Source organism: Phoxinus phoxinus, assembly GCF_949152265.1.
Source record: "Phoxinus phoxinus genome assembly, chromosome: 22".
Taxonomy (NCBI): Eukaryota; Metazoa; Chordata; class Actinopteri; order Cypriniformes; family Leuciscidae; genus Phoxinus; species Phoxinus phoxinus.
This window is the reverse complement of record NC_136897.1, coordinates 26076135-26103201: the sequence shown is the minus strand read 5'-3', so window position 1 is coordinate 26103201 and position 27067 is coordinate 26076135. Positions and strand designations below refer to the sequence as shown.

At 39.7% G+C, this 27067-nt stretch overlaps 1 protein-coding gene across 3 annotated transcripts in view; it reads right to left on the bottom strand.

The window, feature by feature from the left end:
• camta1b (calmodulin binding transcription activator 1b) overlaps positions 1-27067 on the bottom strand; it is a 266259-nt gene that overhangs the window by 11288 nt on the left and 227904 nt on the right. For 2 of the 3 annotated variants that reach the window (XM_079597128.1, XM_079597129.1), the window contains 5 exons: positions 15794-15947; positions 11173-11313; positions 7838-10092; positions 6874-7000; positions 6289-6423 (listed from right to left, as the gene is read on the bottom strand). In XM_079597128.1, the coding sequence (XP_079453254.1) occupies positions 6289-6423; positions 6874-7000; positions 7838-10092; positions 11173-11313; positions 15794-15947 (2812 nt within the window). The remainder of the gene's footprint in view (positions 1-6288; positions 6424-6873; positions 7001-7837; positions 10093-11172; positions 11314-15793; positions 15948-27067) is intronic. The other variant, XM_079597130.1, reaches the window with a different exon arrangement.

The window sequence follows — 27067 nt, the reverse complement described above, 5'->3', positions numbered from 1 at the left end:
TATACGATATTGACACCAGTTCTGTTTCAGTCATACTGAATGAAAGCGAAGCAAATTCTAATGAATGGACATACACATATGCATTGGATTCTGTGTTTTTCCTCTACAAACATCCACCCTTGCAGACAAAAAGAGCAGCTCTGAGTGGAGCTCCAGTGCAGCTTTGTTCAAACACTACTGCAGTGTTGGTGCAGTGCAGATGATGTCATTTCCACCTGCTGCTGGCTGGCTGGCTGTCTCTCTCTCTCTCTCTCTCTCTCTCTCTCTCTCTCTCTCTCTCTCTCTCTCTCTCTCTCTCTCTCTCTGCCTCCACTCAGAATGCGGCACACGTACGCTCATGTAGGCTGGGGGAGGGGAAAGGGGAGGAGGGACCAAATTGCTCTACAACGGGGCTGTGACATAATCAACGCTCTACTACACCTCCAGCAGCCTGGAGACGACCAATCAGATGCCAGCAGACCAGCCAGGCAACAGAACACTTGAAAGCTTTGTGTCAAACCTAAAACTGTTGAGGGGCAGCGTTTCAAAACAGACAGACCCAACTCATGTTTATTAACGCAGAGATGGAGAATTTTTACGGAAAATTGATGCGGCGAGATTATTTGCATTGGCTGTATTCAGGTGAATATATAAGGTGAATTCAAGGTAATTGAACCACTTTTTCGCAGTCGTTTCAATGTCAAAAAGTGTCCCAATTTATCAGAATTCCTATACAAAATCCGCTCTTAAGACATGCCACAACAAATGCATGAAAAAAATTAAACATCATAGAGCCTTATCAGTTCCAACAGTTAATTAACAGTTAATTTTAACTTTTAATATGAACTTAAAAAAGGTCAAGATTCCTCAAAAAGCTGTAAATACACATGAAACCGTCTTTAACAAGTATTTTAAAATGACATCTTGTGTTTGTGTGAATAAATCAGACTTCCCGATATGCCAAGCACCCAACAACAACCTTCACTAACACAGACCAATGACGAAGCTCATGCATAAACTAGCCCCCCAAAAAAACATCAACAGTATTAAACAGACTGCCAATCTCTGTTACCGTTTTTCAGGAGATGTTACATCAGCCTTGGTGTTGCTCCTTTGGCCTGGGTATCTCCTGGTCAAGCGGACCTCATGTGGGTGAGCACAAGCCTTGAGTGAAAGGACTAAACTCTCTACTCGCTGGATGTTTGAGAATCTCATGGTAATATCCTAATGCAGAGAGCCCAAGCCGGTTTCTCTATTTCATCACAGTTGCATCATGCTCTTGAGAGTGGGGGCTTCTGCACCACTTTACAGCTACAAGAGCAACAGGGGCTCAAAATCACTCACTTGTTGAAGATCTGTTGCGGTTTATTGTGCCTGAGATTGGCAATAAAGAGACTACGGGCTTTACAGTCATCAGAAATTAAACAAGCATTTGACAATGCATCCATATGGCTAGCACCTGCTGACAGTCTTGTTTTGCATATTAGGTTAAAAGTGCAAAATTAGTGCAGAATGCTATTTGCACGGTGCAAATCCCCATCATGCAGGCCAGTTTGGAAGAAGCACCAAACTACCACGATCTGGCATACTATGTTAAGACTGTACAGCATCACTCCAACAATGCAATCCAAATATATTTAAAATCAAAGTCCATTAATCTACAACATGCATTTGGAAATATCATATGTGACACTCTTCTCCAACATTTGATGAATAACAGCATCTCTCTTAAATGAAATGTAATTTACAGTCTGCAGATGGATGTCAATTACATAGTATTAAGTAATGCATCTTAAATATCTATGTCAGAAATAATCAAAAGACAAAGTCTAATGCAACAATGTGGAGGGTAAATAAGATGTGTACAGTTTTTATGATGGTCTTGATTATTTATTGAATACTGGATGATTGCTATATAATTTCCCCCCTGAGCATATCCAATATTTGCTACATCTGAGCTGAGAGAGCATATTGACTTTTTATTTTTAAGGTTTAAAATAGACAGAGCTCGTGCTCTGCTGAGCATTTCCGCAAGGATTTGCTTTAAATCTATAACAGACTGATATCCTGTTTAAGCCCATCACTATAAAAGCATCGAACAGAAAAGGAAAAAAAACAAAATCACACAAATGTCCCTTTCGACAGGATTTAGCTGATAATGTGCAATGATTTTGTCTTAAGGGGATTTAGCTCAGCATGGACTCAAAGCTGGGATAACAGCTCCTAATGCTGTGGACATTGGTAGATCTGGTAGATCATGACCCTGGGATAGGTGCTTGTTTTGGATAGAATTGGAGAGAGGCAAGGCTGCTATGATAATGCCATTATTTCTCTGTCAGTCATAATCCCAGCACTGATTATTTGTATTCAATTTTCACATCTAACCTGAAACATCCCTTCTGCTTAAAAACTATGTAACAAACCATGCCATGAACTCACATCCAAGGTCTCTGATGGAGATTTGTAAGACATGTACAGCCTCAGACCAGAACTTTGAAGGACTCAGACAAACAAAAGCTTCCAGTACAAAGACTTTGAATGCTGGAATCTAAAGCATTGTTTATGTGTAAATGTGTTATGTCCTTATATTTGACTGAGGTATTTATGCATTTATATCTGCAAGTAACGGACTTTCAACAACAATTTGTTTAAAAGAGTTTTACTGCACTTAAAATACTCTTAAGTACTGTGGTCATTATATCCATCCAGAGAATTTAGCAAAATGAGAAAGATGCTGACAATGGAACTGACTGAAAAAATGGAAACATTTTACAGAAAAAAAGCCTACAGATCAGTATTCATTGTCAACACACACACACACACACACACACACACACACACACACACACACACACACACACACACACACACACACACACACACACACACACACACACACACACACACACACACACACACAGAGTTGTGCACTCTAATTACACATGAAACTAAAAGCCAGCACAACACTGTACTCGCTCAGATTATCCGAGTTCAGACTGCTTGGAGGATAGACAAACAAACAAACAACAGTTTAATTTCAATCGAGAGCAAAAACAGCCCGGACGGGACAGATCTGTGTGGGCGCTCCATTAGCGGACTCAAGCCATGACCGCAATATTCCTAGAATTCCACAGGAAATCTCATCAAAGCAGAACAGGGAACTTTGAACTGTAGATTTGGGGTTGATTATAGTGACCTAGTTACAAGTTTCCTTGTAAGGGCATGTAGGCAGGCCAGAAAAAACAAGAATACAGAAGTTACTCAGTTGAAATCCTCTTAGACTTATATTATGTGATTGCAAGTATTGCAGATTGTAATTTAACACACACACAAATAAGACAACTAAAAACAAGTGTTCTTCATATTAATAATAACAATGAAAAAGACTAAATAAAGGGAAAGACAATAGCCATAAGTTGTCAACAGGTTGGTAGAACAATTCTAATATTGTCAGCTCTATTACACTGTAGGTTTCAGAATAAATGTAGAAAAAAGGTCAAGTTTATGGCACAGAATATTCGTCCTCTCCCTCTGGAACACTTATCAGAAGAAGGGCAACAGTCTGATCCTCTCAGCATCACTGTCGCTGTCCACTGCCTGTGGTGCTGAAGACAGACGCACTACACCTGACCCACTCATTGCAAACACATGCTTTACAAAGGAGATCTGGAGGTCTCGGAGAACACTGGCTGGTTAAAGTTTACAAGCTACTACTGTACTAGTACGTACAGTCTGGTTGTAAAACCTGCACAACATGATGATTCAAAGACCATTCATTTGAAGAAACTTCCATGTAGAACCTAAATGAGTCTATGTAGTAAATATTTTCCAGCATGAGCTCTCTAAAGCACTGCCCTCAGGACAATGAAATAGCTTTCCAGAAGAGAAAATGCTCACAATGTTGTTGGGAAACATCGTAAACAAGGGAAAGAATATAGCAGGACACATAACAAAGACGCTGACACCTGGAGCGCAGAACTAGAACCTATATTCATCTTTAAATAGCCTGTGCATGTGGATCAAGTTCATGCCGATACGAAAAGAATCATGCATACAAACCCGAATCAGCCAACGTGTTATCTGTCAATCACACATGTTCTCCATCCAGCGTCAAACTAACCGCAGGAGCCGCTTGGCACATGAGCCAACAACAATAGAACAAAGTGTAAGTGCGGAGAGTGTAGGGAGAGAGATAAAGACCCCTCGCCCCCCTCCTCTACACCTCCTCCTGTTCCCTCCCCATCCCTGCTGCTGCCGATGCTTTATCTTCTCCGCTCGCTCATGGAGACGCGGGCTTCATCCGCCGCAGGTACGCGCTTTACGCACCGCTTTACGCGCTGTCGTGCGCCACCGGCTGGCTCTCCAAACACTCGCAGGCATGACAGTCCTCCTTTTCTGACGGAAAACATTCGATTGCATTAAAACGTTTTGTCGGATCTGTTAACATTGCGAATGCTCTACGCGCAGCAGTCGAGATCGAGTTTTGCATCGTATCGCATTTTTTTTTAACGTGTTTCTGTTTTATAGCCGTTTACGACAGCGTCTGGACTCGAAGCATTCCGCTTTTGACGTATGACTAAAACCGCGCGTTTTGGCGCGAATCTGAAGTCGTGTGGTGGTTGGATATGGACGTGTTTTTCTTTTGGGAGTGGCAGCGAAACACAATGGAGACGCCATGATCACTCATATAAGCGCTGGGAACAATGTGACGGTCGCTCACACGGGTGTTTTGCGACAAATCTGTGTCAACAGGAGGCAGGTTTACTGCTCTTGCCCCTCTCAGCCTCTGTCCTGTGGTTCAGTACCTGCAATGCTGCAGACAAACTGTTTTTCTCCTCTCTGCATTATGACAAATCAGGCCAGGCGGTGTGTCGTTCAGCGCCACGCACATAACGCGCTGGATGCACGCAGACAGAGTGCTGGGAGAACTGGAGCTCGATTAGACGAATGAGATCTCATCTCATAACCTTTGATCACTCTTTTATATTCCCAAAGTTCACATAACAAATGTAACTATAATACACTGAACATTGGGATTGCCGCAAGTATATCTAGAGTGTAAATCGCTGATGCAGGGATGAATGTCGCAAAGAAATACGAAAAAAAGAAAACAGCGTGTTTTTAGGATCTTCAAGATATATTTACATTATTTGGACAAATAAACACATTCCCCCTATAAAATAAAACATATAAAATCATCATGACTGTAATGTAAAATTATATCTTAAATTCTTAAAAGTTTATGCTGATTTTAATTTAAAATGAATTATTGTGTCCAGACTGGATGGTTTTAATTACTCCATTACAGTAATGGCAATCTAATGAGAACTATCATTGAGAATAATGAGAATTAAAATCACAGACACACTATGAAAATGATAATGAGGTTTTTTCACATTAAAGTTGAGGACATGGGGGGGAAATGTGCTTTTTTATGCAAAATATAATTTTTTTCTCCTGATTGTGAGTGAATTTTAGGTTTGAGTTCCCCCCCCCCCCCCCTCCCCCCCTCCAGGCTTCATTATTGCTTTTCAGTATAAATATACCCTGAACAACCTTGAGATTTAGTAAAGGCAGTATAAAAATAATCCGTTTTATTATTAAATATGACCTGGATATTTCTTTGTGAGATTCACCCTCAGAACACAATCAACAACAAAGCATGATTTTATCACAGAACATGTCCATATAGTCCTTATAACCTGATAAATATTACGTAAAGTTTTTTTTTCCCACACTGGCAATGACAAAAGACAGAAATAGAAAAAATACACCATCCATGACATGAGTGCCTTTTAGTCTAGTCTTTTTCAGCCTTATTTTTAACCCAAACATAACCTGGTTATACAAGTTAGAAGGATTCTCAGTCATCCTTGTAGACCTTAAGGTGTTACAGAAGTATCTGGCCAAGGTTTGGCAGCCCAGTTTAACCATATTCAGGATTTGCTAATACAAACCACAGGCCAAAAAAGAAGCAAATAAGAGCAGAGTCTATGCAAGTTTTTAATTTCCCTTTAGACTAGGCAAACGCTACCTGGCCACCCTGTTCAAAATGCAGGCAAAACTAATAGTTTAACAGCAGCCAAGTGTCCATTATGCACCTGCTAGTCATTTGAAACACAGCTTGAAGAAGTATCTGCCATCAGCCACCCAGAGATTTCTCAGACAAACATATGCAATATGCAAATTAAACATTTAGTATTCATTATGCTCATGAATTCAGATTAAAAAGTTTTGCTGAAAATAAACAATACAAAATGATAAAAAACACAAACAAAACTGTTGATGTAAGATAAATCCGAGACGTACCGTCCAGTGAGAGCCAGTCGTGTTGAGAGGAGGGCAGGGCAGGCAGGGCACGGGCTTTATACTCAAACACCACCGAGTTGGAGATGATTTGACTGCTGGCGGCCACCTGCAGGGTCACCAGGCCCGTGTCATGAGCTTTGAAAGGAAATGAGACACAAATTAAGATTTTTTTTTTTATGTGCAAAGAAACAGTAGACAGTCTGCACACGTTTGCAAACCATTTACAATGTTAAGAGTGATGGCTCAGAGTATTTTTGTTTTTTATTTATATATTTAGTTATGTAACAGTGGAATTTTAATGAGTTCTCTATGACAGCTGTTAAAAGCAGTCCTTTGTTTGTTCACAAAAGACCACATTATATATTAATGGACTACAGTATTGTAACTTAACATATGAAGGTCAATTTTTTTCAGCATTGAAAAGATTCTAAAATCAAATGTTTGGCATGCTGACTTGTGATTTTTTGGTAACTTTGTTTGATGCTTTTGGGATGCTGAAATGTAGCAGACTCACACTTTCCCTCCAAAAGCACAATTTAAAGGTGTATATGTGCATGCAGTTTGTATATGTGACTGCTGAAATACCTGGGCAGTAGCAGCGCAGCACCCCGGGCTGGATGAGGGAGGCTGGAACTGTTATCTGATCAAATAGGCAGGTATATTCACTGCTGGCCTCCTGCCATGGACCGGTGATCAGAACCTTCACCCCACCCTGAGAAATATATATACCAATAATGAGCCTTTTATTTAACCTATCAAAGCTTGCAAAGGAAACAGCATCCCTGAGATTGGTTGTTTACATTTACTGCATGCTTATACTGTCAGAATTTAGATCTGGATTATGTTTTCGGGTGTGTTTTGGCCTAAAGGTGCATTTACTTGTATGTCAGAACGCCACAAGAAACACATTAAAATGCATCACTGATGAAATCTCCTTCCAACTAGGAAAATGTCACAAAAAATAACCAGTGTTTGTTTGTGAGAGCTAAAAGTGTTGTTGTGGTGAGTTCTGACATCCCTCTGTCTATGTTTGTCCGACTGCTTCCTTGCCAATAGGCATGTTAATGACAGGCTGAGCATGTGTCTCATGTAGCCTAAGGGCTTCTGGGACAAACAAATACGTCACTTGTTGTAGAGAAGACCTTGAGCTTTACATTCAGACCTCACAAGACTCAAATCTATTCCTGTATTAAGCAGCTTGTGGCTGATTTCCATATGAATTGTGTGCTTTCAGAACTCCACAGGTCTCCACAGAATTAGAAAACGATCATTCACCAATCCCTACATGTCCCTTGCCCCTTGTTTGTTTATTATTAGCTACTAATAATAGAGTATTGTTCATTTTACAAAATTTATAAATCCCTTCCACAAAATTCTAAAGATTTTCCCACCAAATCTGTTCAGAAAATGCAGATTATGTCTGGTCCCGCACATTTCCCGCATCTCTGCTGCCATCTTGTGGCTATTCTATCACACATCTACAGCAGTTGAGATGCCATTTTTTTTTTTTTTTTTTTTAGCTCTGCAGAAGTGTCAATCCCAAACTCACCTCAGGATAAGACCACTCTGGAGAATAGTCCGTCACCACAAACAGCCTCCCGGTAGCCTGTAACATTGCCATGTTCCCGTGTGCCACAGCTGCCGACACGGCCTCTGCCACCTGCATGTACGACAGCTGTCCCGCCTCGGCCGCCACCGCCCCAGCCTGCGTGGACTGCGGACTGCAACAGGGCTGCAGGCAGAGGTCCGAAGAATTGTATCCTCTCGCCCCGTGACCTCCTTCATCTGCACCTTGTTGCGCAGCGCTTCCAGAAGAGACCTGCCCCTCTGTTCCCGAATGGGTCATCAGCTGATGCCCGTAGAGAGCGCTGCCGCCCGGCACTACTGCCGTACCACTTCCGCCCTCCACCGAAATGAAGTCATTGATAAGATCGGAGAACTGATTCCCGAAGGAAACATCAAAATGGTCCAGGTTGATCTCCATGGAGCCTCCTCCATTGGTTCCACCGCTCCCCATGCTCTGGTGGGCTCCTACGGTGCTGAATAACCCTTGCACCAAACCGGCTCCTTGCAAGAGCGGCTGGAGCTGTTGATGGGGGCTGTTGGTGGTTCCGTTTCCCTCAGTGTCGTTGCACAAAGTTCCACTTTCCGCCCTTGCGCTCGTTCCTCCAGATCCCTGCCCGACTCCACCAGCTTCTGTTGGCTGCTGAAGGTAGTGCTCTGCGCCCCCTACACCCTCGGGTTCTCCTCCTCTACCCGGCTGTGTCATCAAACAATCTGAGTCCTTCTCTTGGACGCCGTCTCCTCCTCCTTGATCTGCTCCTGCTGGCTGTTCCAAACCACCGACTTCTTCATGCTCCTGGCCTGGGGTCGGGAAGCGGTTCTGGTACTGGAGAAGCTGGAGCGACCCGGCCTGTCCATTCCGCTCGTTTGGAGAGCCGCCATTGCAGTTAGAGGCAGTGTGCTGGCTGGGGTGTGTACGGTGATGGAGATGTCCGTTGGTTCCCGTCGAGTCTGTCTTGACGAGACCCATGTAGGCATTGGAGTCGTGGGAGTTCTGTGTCGAACCGGAGTTGTTCTGGTGCGTCTGGGACTGCGGAGAACCTTGCAGAAAGAAGCTGGGGGAGTGACCCTGGTGGGCCAGGTGAGAGTTGGAGATAGCTTGTCCGTAGCCTGCTGCTGACATAACACTGGACGGATAGTCTTGCTTGGCATCAATGGCGCTGAAATCCATCTGCTCGAGTGTGGTGCTGGGACTGAGTCCACCTCCGGACGGCAGCAGTGAACCGGTGGGCGTCAGGGCCAGAGAGTTTTGTGCAGAACCGCTGCTTGAGGAACCAGAGATCCCGACGGCATCGCTCACCACTTCTCCAACCTGATAGCCACCCTCTTTAGCCAACTGCTGTTCAAATGACGTGTCCTCTGTCTTGATGTTCTTCACCAGAGAGGGGTTAAAGACGTAACCGTTGTCGTTGAGAGGCGGAGAACACCGCAGTCCGCCGTTACTGCAGCTGCTCCTGTTGCCCTCCTCGGTTTTCATCCCATTCCCTCCGTAGGTCTGACCTTGCTTGGGGTTGTTGAGGAAGCAGTCAGGGTCAAAGTTCATATTGGTCTCGGGCAGCTTGATATTCCCAGCTTCCAGGTTACTAGACAGCACCAGTTCTTCTGACACACTGGCTGTGGACAGCATAGCAAGTTCGTCTGTGGACCCTGCATCGCCCAACCCCACTCCCACTGCTCCGGCAAAGGCAAACTTGTGACTGTCGGCGGTCACCGCTAATACTAGACTGCTAGAGGCTGTGTCGGCACCCAAGAGGTGAGCGTTGGGGTCTACAGTGGGAGACATGCTATAGACAGGGTCTTCTGACATGAATACAGTGGCGGACTGAGACAGGCTGTTCATTACCGAGGCTACGTGGCCCATTCCTGTCACCACGGGACTGTCGGCCATGTCGGGGTCAGAGTTTAGCCCGCTGCTGATGGAGACGGGTGAGCTCTGGGTGGTATCTGGCACTTCCACCTGGTTGGTTGAGGACACCTCCATACTGTTCTGGTGGAGCAGCGCCGGCTTGTGCACCTTGCCGTTCCTTTTCTCTCGCCCGCCGGTTCCCCCAGCACCGTCGCCCCCCGCCCTGCCATTTTTGCTCCCGCCGTGGCTGTGCTCCGTCTTTCCCTCGGACACGTCGTTGTTCTGAACCTCGGAGTGGGTGCTGCTGTAGGCGCTTCCAGTGCGAGGGTCCACTTTCGGGGAGATGATCCGGTGTTTGGCACTGTTGCATTTGTGATGAAGGCTGCTCCCAGCACCTACAGAGAGCAGAGACATTTTAGGTTGTTATAATATTAACGCAATCATAAATACACTGAAAAAAACATGCATTTTGATATATTTTATTGACTTATGATTCATGGAAAGAGCTGGCCCTCTGTATACCACATAAATGCTAAATGCTGATATTTATTCTATGAAATGTTGCTTAAAACCCTCATAATAAATATATAAAAATAAATATTACACGATTAAAACAGAAAAAAAGTCACAAAAGTTAAATATAACAATATATATGAATATAGAAATGAAGAAACAAATTATTTTACTTAACAAATAAACATAATACAAAAGATAAAATAAAAAATTATAATGTTCAATTGCACCATGCCTGACAGTATTTGTGATGTGGTGTAGAAAAAAAATCTATCTATCTATCTATCTATCTATCTATCTATCTATCTATCTATCTATCTATCTATCTATCTATCTATCTATCTATCTATCTATCTATCTATCTATCTATCTATCTATCTATCTATCTATCTATCTAGGATTTCAGGGGAAATTAATACATTGGTTTCATAATATATACATCTTTTTTTGTTTAATGTGAATGACATTACTGTTTACAGTCCTCAACTTAATTTTACTCGACTCAACAGTGCCATCAACTGGCCATAATCTATACTGAACCTGACATTATGATGGAAATGGTTCTCAGTTATCTTGCATGTAAACAGTAATGTCCAAATTTAAATAACACATTAGCAGATTTATTTTGTTGGGGAAATGATAAACTATACATTCACACAGTGAAATCACTGTTAGATAAGTTGCTTAATGGCTCAATAAAACCCACATGACTCCTTATAGAAGGATAATAGTATAGAATAATAGCATAGAATAATAAAATAAAGAATTTGATGAGAGATATTTCATATTGTGTTCATACTGAAATCTCTGACTTTTGGATAAGTTTGAGAGTGTTGAGACAGGGTCTTTTTTTGTTCAGGAGACAAATCTGAAAGGCAGGAGGCTCTTCGTTGAATGTCATTACTGTCTAGGAGAAACAATTGAGACATTACAGAGTTGCCATTTGACGCCCGTTCCCTTACCCAGGTTTCCCGTGCAGAGGCAGTTGTGCGTCCGGGGAGGTGGTTTGGTCTGGTGGCTGTCCAGAATTTGCTGCACGAGCTGCTCTGCTGAGAAGCCAGTGCTGCTATTCCCATTGCTGCAAGTCCACTTGATGCCATGAACTGCCGGGAGAGAGAGGACACAGACGTCAGCCAGACAGCCACACAGACCAGCACCTCGCCAGCACTACTGGCACTGCAGGGGAGAGAGCCTGACTGCGCCACTCTCACTCCATCTGATGGAAAGTGATCTGCCTTTTCCTACAGAAATGTCTGTGGTTGAAGCGTCTGTGACATGCTGTTATTATTCTGACTCGACTCTCAGTTTGGACTAACTGTGTGTTTGCAGCTTTGCACTTGGCACCATGAAAGTGGCTCAGCTTTTATCAGTGTTTATTGCCAATAGAAACTTATGATCCAGGGCTATCCTGCTCCGGGACAGGTTATGTTCTGGGTAAGAGATCTCAAACTGAAATGGGACCAATCAGAAGTGAGCAAAGTGACACATCTCTGACACAATAAATGCGCTCCCGCTATGGCAAGCCATCACTCGCAGGAAATGAAATCTTGATATATTAACAATACAATTGTCAGTTAAAATGCTAATTCTTGATATCAGGGATGAAATTTCTACTAGTAAAAATGTGAACTCTTAATATCAACAACAACGTCATCACTCGCAAGAAATTGAGTTCTTGATGTCAAGAATTGAATTTCAACTAGAAAAACTATAATTCTTGATATCTGTAATTGTATTTTTACTAGTTAAATGTCACCATATAGTCGCCATTCATCTATGTCGCCATTCAAATTCAATTGTTGATATCAAGAATTGTTACATATTAGAAATATAATTCTTAGTAAAAATCTAAATGTTTGATATCAATAATTCAGTTGTCTCTATTGAAATGTATGTCAAGATTTTCAACATGTTACATTTGTTATTTCTGATGTCTGAAAATGTATTTCTGATATCATTAACTGTAATTTCAGATATCTAAAATGTCTTTCATGCTAGTAACAATCACATTAATTCATGATGTCAGAAATACACATTGTAACTAGTGACAATTAAATTATTTATATAAAAAATTAAATGTTTTAATAGCAATTCAATTGTTGATATAGATTAGACATTCGCACTAGTAACCACACAATTACTGATATCAAAAATGATGATTTTTAGAAAGAATTGAATTTCTGATATGTGAATTTGGAATTTCAATTAATTCAATTATTAATGATACTAATAATTGAATTTGAATGGCAGCCTATGGTGACATTTAACTAGTCAAAATACAGTTACAGATATCAAGAATTATAGTTTTTACTAGTTGAAATTTGAATTATTGATATCAAGAATTCATATCCTGATTCCTGGGAATGAATTAAAGTCAAAACGGCTTGCCATACTCCCTCAGTTTCTCTTGCTGCAAATTAAAGATCACAACACAGTAAATATTCTCCAAAATTGTCTGGCTTTTAGCGATGATTATTTCTTATAATTATTTTATACATTTCATATAAATATTATAACCCATATATAATATTGCATTGTAGTTTAATTATTATTATTAAACATTTAGTTTAAATGAACAAAATTATATACAGATAATATGTAGTATATAAGATATGGAATCGGTAGATAAAGCTTATACAGAGTCTTACAGAGTCTCTGTATACATAGGCTATATATTATCAACTAAATAAACTAACTTCACAACTTGTACTTGCGCTGATATAGCAAGACGTTTTCATCTTGTTCTTCTTGTGTAAATTAATTTACGTATGTCATATTCTCCAATCTCTTAATCTTCAGCAGAAGAGAGAAAATCATTTTGCTAATTCTGACTCTTGCAGGAAGTGAATTGCAGTTTTTCAATGTTTCAAAGCATGTGATTGGCTGTTCACAAAAAAAGCCTGACTGCATTGGTTTAGTTTTGTCTACTTGAAACTAATCCTGTAAGCCAGAGTTTGACACATGTGTAATATAGAGCAAATAGCTTGTATTGAACCTAAAGTGCCAGAAAAAAATGCTTTACTTCCTTCCAGATGATGAGACAACAGTGAGGCGCTGTTCCAGATCACCCAGAACAATGTGGCCAGTCTAATAAAGCAAAGCAGTGCAACCCTGACCTCTGCTGGACATTTCCAGGTACTACAGCTAATACACAGACGATCAATGAATGGTGTCTGTTACAAGCCTGAAGCAGTCAAATACGGGTTTAGTCTCTCTATGCTGTTTCATGTGCAGTGTGTTCCACAGTAATGAGGCCCTGGGCGCTGTTTTAATGAGATGAAAGCATCACAGATCTATATGAGCAGAGTGACAGTTACTAAAGCCATCTTGTTTGCTTCTTCTAATGTTGATAGAAAACACAGCATGGAACCGTGCACTTCATCTACTGAGAGCATAATTTTTCATCTTTCAGTCCAGAAATAAACATCACAGTCATCTGACACAATCCAATTAGAGACACTCAGAGAAGAACTTCATGATTTCAGTCAATACAAATCAGTTTGTCTCAGAGAGAGAGAGAGAGAGAGAGAGAGAGAGAGAGAGAGAAAACACAGCTGCTTACACGCACACGCACACACACACACACACACACACACACACACACACACACACACACACACACACACACACACACACACACACACACACACACACACACACAGTATATATGCATATTATAGTATTTTGACTTTTGTTAAGCACATTTCACCCTTACATTCTGATTCTTGTTCGTTGTTGAAATAAATAAATAATAAACAAACAAACAAACAAACAAACAAGTTTACAGTATTGAAATCATATATATTGCTGTACTAAATTTAATTGATGGGGGACTAAAAATTATTAAGAATCAAATTAAAATCATTGAAAATAACCAGAATTGCATAGCAACTCAAAGGTAAGACATCCCGACACATTATGTAGAATACTGGGAAAATGCGCTTAACTGACATAACTTAAAATAAGCTCAATGTTCTTTATGCAATATATAAATGATGTTGACATTCTTCCGCTGACATGTTCAGATATTTTTACCTGAATCACACACATCTGGTGATTCATGCCCTTTTCATGCCCCAGCACATATATGGGCCACATCAAGGCCACATTTGATCTGAACAGCTTGCATCATTTAAAATACATGAGTGGTGAGAGCAGTCAGCATGCTTTATATATATTTGAGTTCCCAGCCTTCCCACCCAGCTAATACTCTCTGCGACGTCCAGCGGTCACCAGTAGGTGGCAGTACCACACCGTCACTGAGCTTCACTCGGCGAAGGTCATTCAAAGAGATGATGATGATGATGATGATGATGATGTGAGAAGCGTTCTCCTGCCCTTTCTACCACATCATGAAGTTAATGACTCATTGATGTGTGTTAAGATTTAAAAGTCACTCTAACATTACATTGCTGTGAATGTACAGAGTGTGTGAGCACGGACGCCGTCTTAAACTCTCCTGGTTTTGTGAAGTTAAAAGCACAGGAGAGACCAGAGGATGGGTGTCAAAATGATCTGTATCTCTTCCTGACATGCATGTGTAGCACAGATGCACCCCTCGGAGAACTAAACGCTATTTGGACACTTTCAAATGTCTGAATGTCATTCAAAATATGAAGGCAAATGCCACTTGTTTTGATATTTTATTATCTAATCATGCAATGACATTCAGATATTTCAAGTGTGACTTAAATGCCCAAAATACCACAGATTCATCTTCTCTGAAATAACCATGAATATATACGCTGTAAACAATTAAACCGTGATTTTTACGGTAAAAAAACGGCAGCTGTGGTTGTTAGCAACTTTAATGGTTTAACAGACTTAACTTAAAATTTACAGTAAAAAAACATATTTATAATCTGATATAAAGTGAATTACCGTTCTATAGAAGTATTAATATCTGTTTTGTACCTTTGTAATACACTGATAACCACCAATCACAGCAGTGATGAGAGTCACATGATCAATCAAAGCTCATCACAAGCAGTTCTTCCGCTAAAAAGTTAATACTAATATATAGAAGCTGCACAGTGTCATTCACACAAACATTAAACACCATCATGGTACTCATGACATTTAAAAAATGCAATAAACATTAATTTAACAACATTAAATGTAACATAAAACCCCAATGTACATAACTGATTAGAAAAAACTAAGAAAACTATGAAGAAACATAGTTATTTCAACAAAAATATATTAAATGTGAAGTGTCACACAGGGAATTGTGGGAATGTCAATTTACGGTTTGTCACCGTAAATTATACAATGAGTTCTTTTTCACTTTCAAAAACTGTAAATTTAATGGTATTTTACAGTAAAATTACATGAAATGTACCATTAGATCTATCACAGTTATTTACCGTATATAGTACGGAAACTTTCTGTTAACCAATTAACAGTTTTTTCACGTCTTTTACCGTTAAAATCACAATAATTTTTTTACAGTGTAGCTATTAAATAAATAGATAAATACATAAACGCAGGTGTAATGGTCTCCGCTGTAACTAAACATGCTTTGTTTGTTCTATACTAGACATATTATGCTAATAAACAGTCTATAAATAGTTTAACACTCACACATGGGTTTGAGCTGCCCGATGAGCTCTTCCTTGGTCCATTTGGCCCATTCTTTCTTATCTGTGTTGATGGAGCACAGGATGGGTCCACACGGTTTCCCACAATCCTCTATGGCGGGCACGTTCAGGTAGTGGACCAGCACAATGTCAGGGTTCTGAGGAGAGAAAAAAGAAAGAGATGATGAGATGAAAGAACGTATATAATGAGGGAAGAAGGAAGTTAAGACAAGAGCGAGTTGAAATTGACACAAAAGGAGAAGAGCGACAGGACCGAGTTTCTGCTCAAAAGAAAGTCAGAACATTTTTTTGATTGGGTCATGACACGTCTTGAATAAAATGTGGTAAACCGTGGTAACCGAATGAATATTGCAATGGTGCGCTCACACACTGACGTTTCTTCAACTTCAGGGATTTACTTTTTATTATCAACTGGAACAGATAGATCGATTTTTATTTATTTATTATAAATAGAAGAGATTTCAGCTTTTCCTCCCAAACCCAGAGTTGTAACCTTAAACTATAAAAAGAAAAATCAGGAATTCATAAAACAATGCATTTCTAAACAGACTGAACATTTATGGTGTGAAAATTATTATATATGACCGTCAATAAGGCGTGACCTCACTTCCACCACAACCAGTTTTATAAAGTTTTTAGTGTGCTAATGAGACAAGTGTCAGTGAGTCTCAGATAGGTGAGTTTCATGGCATCTGGTCTCAAGATAACAGTGGACAAAGGTTTGCTACATTTTTATTCGGCATCTATTGATATAATGATGCTTTAGATTCTAGAGAGCGTTTAATTGGACAGAAAATATGATGAAGTGCAGAGTGACGTCATTCAATTATTGATCCATATTGGCAGAAGTGAGAGACTGTAAGTTTTGCAAATTTGTTTTAAATATTTAAAAATATTTAAATATTTTAAACTAATTTGTCAAAAATAAGTTTTGTTTTGGAGCGCACTAGCTACTCGATGACCTTAAGGCTAACATATACTTGAAGCCAAAAAACTTTAATTTTGATTTCATGGGGACTTTACCAAATAAAAACTTGCGTATTGAAAGTGTGTTTTACAGAAGTCCACAGGGCAGAATTTGCATACAGGTAAAGAAGAAACACCCATGCAGCATCCATAGAGGAAGTGAAATTAACCCATGCAATTACAACTTCATCGAAACACACACACACACACACCCCAGAGAGCCACGGCGGAGGAGCAAACGCGCTAAGCGGCGGGTCTGCGAGTTGTTTGGCGTTCGGTGGCATGGAGGTGGGAGTTGTTAATTGGCAAGCACGCGTGAAAACACAACAGTCTCCCATTCTTCGCCCGAACTCCCCGGAGCAGATGCCCCCAATTAACTTCTAAGTATTTACCAACATCAAAACACCGCAACTCGTGCCGGCTCAGAATTACGGCCATAAATTATCCTAATTGACAGCGTAAGAGTAATAGGTGTTGTTTAAAGCTCAGCTGCTATAAGCACGAGTCGTGGGTGTGAAGGGGAAACGTGGAGCTTTGGGGGCAGAAATCCCGCGGCTTCGACTGGCTAATCAAACCGTAGCTCACAGATACACCCAAAGGACACGACTGATACATGTGGCTAAACCACACCGAAACAGCCAGGAGTGTTTATGCTCATTTATAGCCAAGGAAGTAGAGATGGAGATGGAGTCAGTTAGGATTAGTTATTCACCACTCATCATTTTTCTCCCCAAAATCATCTACACTGTAAAAAAAAAAGTTGGTTTAACTTAAAAAAGCAAGTTACCTTGTTGCCTTAAAATTTTGAGTTCGTTGTAATTAAAAATTTGAGTTAAAACAATGAAGAAGAATGGTTTAATAAACAGAAACTCAAAATAGTATGTTATCTTCACACATTAGTTATCGAAGTTGATTTGACAAAAGATGAAAAGTTGTGATAACAAATCATGAAAATATTTTGTTTTCAGTAGTAGTTTATAGTTGGGGTTGAGTAAAAGCACATGAGCATGAAGGGAAAGAATGGTACGGGTTCTCGGACAGAGAGAAATGTGGCGGCGGGAGCAGCTTGAGACATTTTTGAAGTTTTGTCAATGTTAAACTGTCAATACATTTCCCCTGCTGCCACTTACTTACCTTCTCTATCAATCTAACTCCACGCTTCTCCTCCCGAAACTCCACAGCGAGTCACGCGATCTGAGCTAATCGATGAGATACGGGCCAGAACTTGACTTTAAAATCACTTCCTTTTGTCTTTGCATCACCTTTGGCTTTTAAACAGAGCCAATCATTCAGCGTTCTCGCCCCGGAAGAGTTAGTGCGTCTCTCTCAGGCTCCGTGAAAGATGGAATCAACTTCTCCTTTCTCAGCGTCTGTCCGACGGCTCCATTAGCATTTTAATATTGCAGCGTTAGCGACCAGATGGGAGACGGAAAAGAGCTAACACATTCAGAGATGCATATTTCAAGGTGTTTGCACAATACCTTTGGTAGATTTAAGGAAAAAAAAAAAACGAGCTGATTTCATCACAGTCTCAAACAAGAGAGAAATTGGATTGCATTATTTGTTTGCCCTTTGAAGGCACTATTTTACTGTTTTGTGCTAAAACTTCTACGCCAGCATATTCGCCAACACTCACCGTTTTTATGAGCAAGAACATTCTGGAAAGGGGATGTAGTTGCTCAAAGGTGTCAAACGTAATATGTGCAACAGAAGGGTCTCACGTAGATTCAGTCACAAATGCCCGATGCAAAAATGCTAATTTGATTGTCTGGTTTTATGCAATTTCAGGGAGTCGCATAATCTGTTTTTGTTTGGCAAAAGGTGGATTCGAACGCGCGCCTTACCTCTAGACTATTGCTACCGTTAACTATCAAGCATCTTACAAAATTGTATCAGTCCCAACCAGACGTCAGTGGGCAGAGTTGGTGTAAATAGCCTGTCCCCCCCCACACACACACATTTTCAGTACTATTGTATTATGAATGTATTTAAACATTGTAAAATGTGTTCATTTAATCAAATTGGCCAAAATATTTAATATAAAACACAAAATGGATGTGAAAGTAGAATTTTTGACAGTGGTTCTCAGCCAGGGGCCCGGAGCCCACTAGGGGGCCTCAGCAAACTTCCAAAGGGCCTAAAAACAACACTAAACATCGTAAACTAAAGTTTTTTGCAAGATATCAAGAAAAGAAGAAAAAAATTATATTTGCTCATCTTTGCTTGAAGGGTGTTAAGATGTTTCCTGACAAAATAATAGTATATTGATTAGAAAAGATGGTTTTTTTTTGCAGTGCACACACATTTTCCTACAGTTTCTCCTCTTCTATCTCCTTCACAGAAACTGTTGCACATTTATCTAATATTGTAGTAATGTTGATTTGAGTTTTTCCTGCACCTATAAAGCAAACTGAGTTAGTCGTATCATGTCAGTCAAACCTCTTCCTGTATTAAGCGGTTCTAAGTCTTCGTTTTTGAGTGTTTAAGATGGTTTTACTCTGTCAAAAGATCATATTTCTCCTCAATGACGTGCTGACTTCACCCTAAAAGTTTCCTTGTTTTAGAAGAACTGAATTTTGCAAGTGATTTTCACTCCATTTCTCTCTGGTTCACTTCCCAATGGTGCGATACGTGCTTATGGCAGCTTCAACACATGGCTGTAACCTGGCAACAAGCCTTGACAGATACACACACTCTCACACACACACACACACAAATACGCATGTTTGCATGTGTGGCCAGTGTAGCTCAACCATAAACTGCTTCCCATCTCATCAAAGCTAATGAAGGTAATAAATTAAGTGTATAAATACTCTCTCTCTCTCGCTCTCTCCTTCCACACAGGTGGATCTGGCATTACAGGCACGTCTGTGTCAGTTTGTAAATGTCTGGAGTCGTCTCACACCTGCTGTACTTCAGCTGTGTGTCTCATTCAAACTGCTGCACAGCAAACACACATTCAAAAACACACACAAATGCAATATGAATAAGAAATAGTACCAAATATGAGATCTGTGTGAGGGGAAAAGACTGATATTTAAGCTTTTATGCACTGAAAATCTTCCCCTCTGATACTTTTATGGTGGTTTTTTTCCCTGTTCAACTTTCACTATATGGAAAAAATTACGACAGACTAATAAAGTCGGCATGAGGTGGAAGTTGCGATATAATTTTTTCCCTATTGTGGTGTATATTTGAACGAAACGGCTTTTCGAACAAGAACAAATAGGGCGGGACTTGATTTTGCTCATCGGGAATTGATTAGGTGGTTGTGGTTTGCTATTGGTCGATCTCGTGTGAGTGACAGGTTGCCCCGCCCTCATCAGAAAAGAGATGTCGGAGAGGAAGTTATTTTCTTTGAAGATTATGAAGGCATATGAATAATAATAAAAAAATTACGTGCACATACAGTATAAATAATTGATAATAAATACTGCAATATGTCATGAAAAACAAGAAATGTCCATTTTGATTTCATGTTGACTTTCATTTTTGGATGAACTATGCTTCTAAATGTGAATCACACGGATCCGGATATAGCGTCCGCACAGTGTTTGACATTCTGCAGGCGTTACACTGTTCACGCGTGGCATCTATCGATCACACGGTCTGTGTGTGATTGGAATATTGTCTATACTGAATGAGCGCATATGTGTGTGACTCATATGCATTGCATATTGTGTTAGTGTAAATGCATCGAGTGTGTGTTTTGTACTCTGGGCTGTGTTTAATAGCTGCCCTGGACGCAGTGAACATGATGATGAATGTCCCAGTGTGTCCATCATTAAGCTGCTCTCTGCCCAGGGCGCGCGCGCACACACACACACACACACACACACACACACACACACACACACACACACACACACACACACACACACACACACACACACACACACACACACACACACACACACACACACACACACACACACACACACACACACACACACACACACACACACACACACACACACACACACACACACACACACACACACACACACACACACACACACACACACACACTTCAAGGGCAACTTGGCCTCACATGTGAAGGGTTTTACGTGTGGACACAGAAGTGTGTTTTGTAACCCATTATGTTTTTCTGCATTTAAACCGTCTCCGCTGTCCTGCCCAGAGGCTCCTGACACTGATCTCTGCGCTTTATAGTCTCTCATCTACAAGCTGTTTGCTACAAGCTGTCTAAAGTATTCATTGATGCTATTCATTGTGACATTAAAACATGAATACACAAGTTTACAGAGAGATTTTGAGAGAAAAGGAGCCTGAAGTGCTGTATTAACCCTTTGTTGCACGAATTATTAAATCAAAACTAAGAAAAAAGTCACGTTTCTTTCTACTTCAATACTGTAATATAATTATTCCAATTTATTTATTATCATTGATATTTTAAAAAAATGTTTATTTTGACCAGTGGTAATATTTATATTCATTAATTAAAAATACAATGACATCTAAAATCGGACAGCCAAATAGAAAAAGGTCAAAGCTCATAACTCATGGTTTGATTGTATTACATCCTGAACAGTTCAAATGGATTTGTAAAGATGACTGTTAGTGGACACCAGCATCAGAGAGTTAATCATTTTTTCTCACTTTTATTTACACGCACAGACCCACATGAATACAAATGAACACACACGCAGCTCTACTGACAGGCATCTGCCACGGGGAATAGAGACGTCTCTTAAGCAAATGGAGATGTGCAAGAGAGTTGAGAAGATCTACTGTGGCATAACAGGAAATTAATTGAGGACATCAATACAGCATTAATCATTAAAACACAGACGCAGAAAAAGCATGTGACAAGAATGTGAGAGAGAGAAAAAGAAAGAAATAAAGACAGAATCTACAGAACAAAAATTATAATTATTTAAATTCTAAAAGTATAAATGAAAGTAATTCATTTTATTTATGATGGCAGGATGACTTTCATTATTGTGAAATATATTTTAAAAGTATTTCAATTGAAGTAAAGTTCTCTCTCCGAGAGCATCTCTGTTCCTCTAATGTTCCCAAGAGTCTCAGAGAGCACAGAGACAAACTGATGCATGATGGACTCTAAGAAAATAAATAAATCTATCTTTGCATGCAGATGCTGGGTTGTTTTAACCCAATTTTGGGTCAAATATGGACAAACCCAAACGTTGGATCAAAAATGCATTCGAAAAATGTAACCCAATGACTGGGTTTGTCCATATTTTACCCAAAATTGGGTTAAAACAACCCAGCATTTTTTAGAGTGTGAAAAGCGAACATGAATCATTAGGTGTGTGTGGCCAAAATGTCCATTTATAACTATGTTTGTGTACATCAATAAAACACACTAAGGTATAGAGGGGAAAGAAAGACTGTTATAACAACCCGATCACACGTCTCTATAGCACGCAGTGTGTTTATCGTGTAATTTATATGCGAAAGTGAGTTTTTACGTGGATGTTGGGTAGGTTTAGTAGTGGTGTGGGGTGTGTGTGTGTATTATACGTTTGGGTAGAATTAGTGGTGTGGGATGCGTGTGTATTACACGCAATGAAGTGCGTATCAAATGCACGCGAAAACTGCGTATCATATGCACGTAAAAACTCATTTTCGCATATAAATTGCACGATAAACACACTATAGAGACGCATTTACGTGAGAACAGGCTGGTTATAAAGTGAGCATCATTGTCAAAATATAATTTTTTTACAAAGCACCTATAGAACAAGATAAATTCACCTGATAAACAAAAGTGTGCACAATATGAAAGCTTGCTTTTTTGTTGGTCTTTTGGCTCTTGTTGATGCTTAAAATCTTCTGTTTTTGCTGGAAGACATGTTGAAATATACAAGCGGTTTATCACGATGTGACCTCTGTTTGACCTTCTGTTTGACTCTACTGGGGAAAATATCCTATTTCAATCCGTTTCTAACCATTCGTGTTTGTGTTCCACTAGATTGAAACGGTGTAAATGAAGGAGAAGAAGAAGCTGTTCCTGCACACGGACACCGGGGGAATGCTTGAGAAACAAAATGCTTACCGGACTTAAAGAGAGGCTTGGTTGCGTGACAGCGCTTTAATTGCTTCATTACCGTAATTAATTTGCTCTCTTTTCAATTAGCAGCTGGGCCTTTGTGATGTTTTTCAGCTGTTATTTTCTCTCCTCTTTTCTTTCATTTGCTCTCTCGTTCTCTGTGATCTCGTGGGATAGACCTGAAGTTGCACCCCTCCACAGCGCAAGTCCAGAGAAGCTTCCAGAGCAGTGACTGTTCAGTGATGTATCGCTCTCATCCTCCAACACATCTGCCTCCCTCTCTCTCTCTCTCTCTCCTTTCTCTTTCAGTTTTATTGAGTTTTATTGGCATAACCAGAAATGAATCTGTGCCTGCACATAAAGCTCCACAGTTTTTCAGTGCCCATCAAATCATACAATTCCACACATCGCTCACACCTTGCATGTTTATTTATTGGTAAATGTGACTTCACAATGTTCCTATATTAACATCTTTGTTGATCCTAAAACAACATTCTGTCCTTCGGATGAGACATTAAACCGAGGTCCTGACTCTCTGTGGTCATTAAAAAGCCCATGCACTTCTCGTAAAGAGTAGTGGTGTAACCCCGGTGTCCTGGCCACATTCCCTCCATTGGGCCTTACCAATCACGGCCTCCCAATAACCCCATCCTTTGAGTTGTCTCTATCACTCTCTCTCTCTCTCTCTCTCCTCTCCATATTGCTGGTGTGTGTGTGTGTGTGTGTGTGTGTGTGTGAGAGCGCACTGCGCCGTTGTACTGTCTCATCATCCATGTGAATGCTACACACTAGTGGTGGTTGAGGAGAGAAACCTGATATGATTGTAAAGTGCTTTGATTGATTGATTGATTGATTGATTGATTGATTGATTGATTGATTGATTGATTGATTGATTGATTGATTCATTCATTCATTCATTCATTCATTCATTCATTTCAACCAATCAGATCTAATGGACACGTTTACAGTTCATGTCGAGTTTAGATGCTTCTACATCAGTTTTATTCACCAATCATGAATAACCAAGTTATGGTTAAAGCTATGACTATTTTTTCGGACAGGAATTTTGTTCCAGGATCAACAAAGATATTGATCCAGGAACATGGTGTAGTTGACAAAAACATGTTTTTTGAGAGCTCTGAATAAATGAAATTTAATAAACAGGTAAAATATCTTTTTGTTTGCTAATTTGATAATGCTTTCAGATACCAATAATACTTTATTACTCTTGTTTTACAATATTTAGCGTATTTAAATCCACTACACACAATTCCAAAGATTTTCACCCACTCAAAATATATGAGCCTACCAATAACATAACATTTATTATTATTCCCACGCTTAGCTGCCAACAATATGACAGCATTAAATAAGTTAATTGACAAAGTAAATAAATCAACTAAAGTAAACATTTTATTTATATAACTGACATATAACTGATTATTTCTATAAAAATATATATATTTTTTATATTTATTAATATAATTAAAGTGTGTAATATATATAATTGTAATTGTATACAATATATAATTGTATAAAATTAATAGGAAATTATTTCTATACATATATATAGTATTTCTTTATATAATTATATAATATATAACAAATTATACATTTATTTTATTGCTGTCATATTGATTAATCGCAAGTAAGATAAAAGTTTGTGTTTATATAATATGTGCACACACACACACACACACACACACACACACACACACACACACACACACGCACGCACGCACGCACGCACGCACGCACGCACGCACGCACGCACGCACGCACACACTATTTTGACAGCTAATTTATTTAGATAATATTTCATTATTTTAATAAAAATTCTTGTATTATTTAAATGTCCAGAAATTAAAAAAGAAATACTGGCTAAAAGAATAACAATATGCTAAAATGTGACTGAAAGTTACAAGGTCAAAATAAAATGACTCCAGACTAAAACCATGATCAGACAAATCCTGTGTCTCGCGGTCTGGTTCGTGGCGGCGGGCGCAGAGCTTCTGAACAGTCTTTGTGTTCCTGAGACTGTTCTGGAGCTCTCATATTAGTCACACCACCGACATCTGGATATATCGCTTTCCTTTTGTTGAAGAACTTTTCAGCTTTTATTTAGCTTGCAAGCGATATCTAGCGTCCGCGTGTCTTCCCGTTAGCCAGGCTGGTGAGGGTGTGTGTGTGTGTGTGTCAGAGGCGGACAGCCTGTAATCATGCAGCTCCAGAACGCTTCGGCTTCAGCGCTACCTTAAGGCCTTTCAGTGAGGATGTATTATTTAATGGGCTGTGAGCTCTAGCTCCTTGACTTTTGCTGTTCTTTCTCCGTCGGTCTATCTCTCAAACACACACACACGTTCTCAGAAACTACTTCTAGACGAAACCTGCCGGGCTTTGAAACACTGAACCCACCTTGAGGTTTTTGTTCGAACAACGCCATAATGGCTGTTCCTGTCTGAGAGGTCAAGGGGAAAACAGCACTAATGGCTCACTGGCTCCACAACACGCCACATTTGTCTCAGGACCTCCTGTGAGTGGAGGTCACAATCATCTCCTGAGGATCTGTGGATTTCAACAAACGCATGTGTGTGTGTGCGCGTGTGTTTTCACCGCTCTCAGGTTGGCGGGCACAGGAAGTCTCAGTTCTCCTCAAGGACTTGACAGAAAGGCTTGGATGTGTCACGTAGTGTTCAGACGGAGGGCTTAAGAGGGTGCTAAAGTCATGGCTTTCACTTTTCAAGTTAGTCTTTTTGGGAAAGAACAGTGCTGAACTTCAAAAGGAAACGAATAATGCCTAAAGTTTGGGAGGGTTTAAGTGTCATTGCCCACTCTGAACTTTTGTTATGGAATACTTATTTTTTTTAATCATGTTTGACTCCTACTTTGATAAGAAAATGTTCGGAATGCAATTTTCTTTCTTGTATTTTCTATTGAAGCAGGACAGGACATATTCAACTGATTTCCTTTAGTTAACTTGCAGGTGGTATCAGTTTGTCAGACATTCTACAGAGACTCTGCAAAAATTAGCATACGTCCCCTCCAAACAAGATGAGTCATCAGTATTTTGGCCCATTTTCCCAAAAGAGACAGACAGGAAAGTGTCGACCACAAAAATGTATTATAGTCCCCCTGTGGTGAAAATCAAGTTTTTAATGTTGTTTATGTTTACGTGGTGTTTTTAAAGGATTAGTTCACTTTTAAAGTGAAAATTCTGTCATCATATACTCACCCTTAAGTTGTTTCAAACCTGTATGAATTTCTTTCCTCTGCTGAACACAAAGGAAGATATTTAGAAGAATGTCAGTAACCAGACAGTTTTTGGTTCCCATTGACTTCCATAGTATATTTTTTTCCTACTATGGAAGTCAATGGGAACCAAAAACTGTTTGGTTACTGACATTCTTCAAAATATCTTCCTTTGTGTTCAGCAGAGGAAAGAAATTCATACAGGTTTGAAACAACTTAAGGGTGAGTATATGTTTCACTTTAAAAGTGAACTAATCCTTTAATATGCTTTAAGACCAACCATGTATAAATTCATAAGTCAACACCATTAATGTATTGTATTTGACAATACATTAATGGTGAGTATTTTCTCTTTAAAGGTCCCGTTTTCCTGTGATTTTGAAGCTTTGATTGTGTTTACAGTGTGCAATATAACACGTGTTCATGTTTCGAGTGTAAAAAAACAGTATTTTTCACAAAATGTACTTTTGTATACAATCTGCCATAATCATTAAAATTATAACAAATAAAGTCTTGAAATATCTCACTTTGCATGTAATGAGTCTATATTAGTTTCACCTTTTAAGTTGAATTACTGAAATAAATGCACGATATTCAAATTTTTCGAGTTTCACTTGATGTATATTATGATGTTATGACAACTAAGTTGTTCAAAGCGTATCTAAGGATGCTGATTTTTAAAAGGCAGATGTCTGACTCTGAGATGGCGAACGGGAACATGGTTTGTGTAACATTAGCAACACATTATCAGCCGTTTCATAACGTAGTCAAGCCAAAGGCTAATCATATCAATTACTGTTATGTGACTTGTAGACGAGCATGTATAATTCCCTCATCCACTGCTTCTGAATCAGTTTCTGGCTCAAACATATACGGCTGAATTAAACCAGTATTTCCATTTGCCACTGTGCAGCGTTTACAACAGTAAAGTTGAGCGAGTGGATCTCTGAGCTGGCGTGAGTGAGTGGAGGCGGGGCTAATTTGCATATTCATCTGCGTATACTA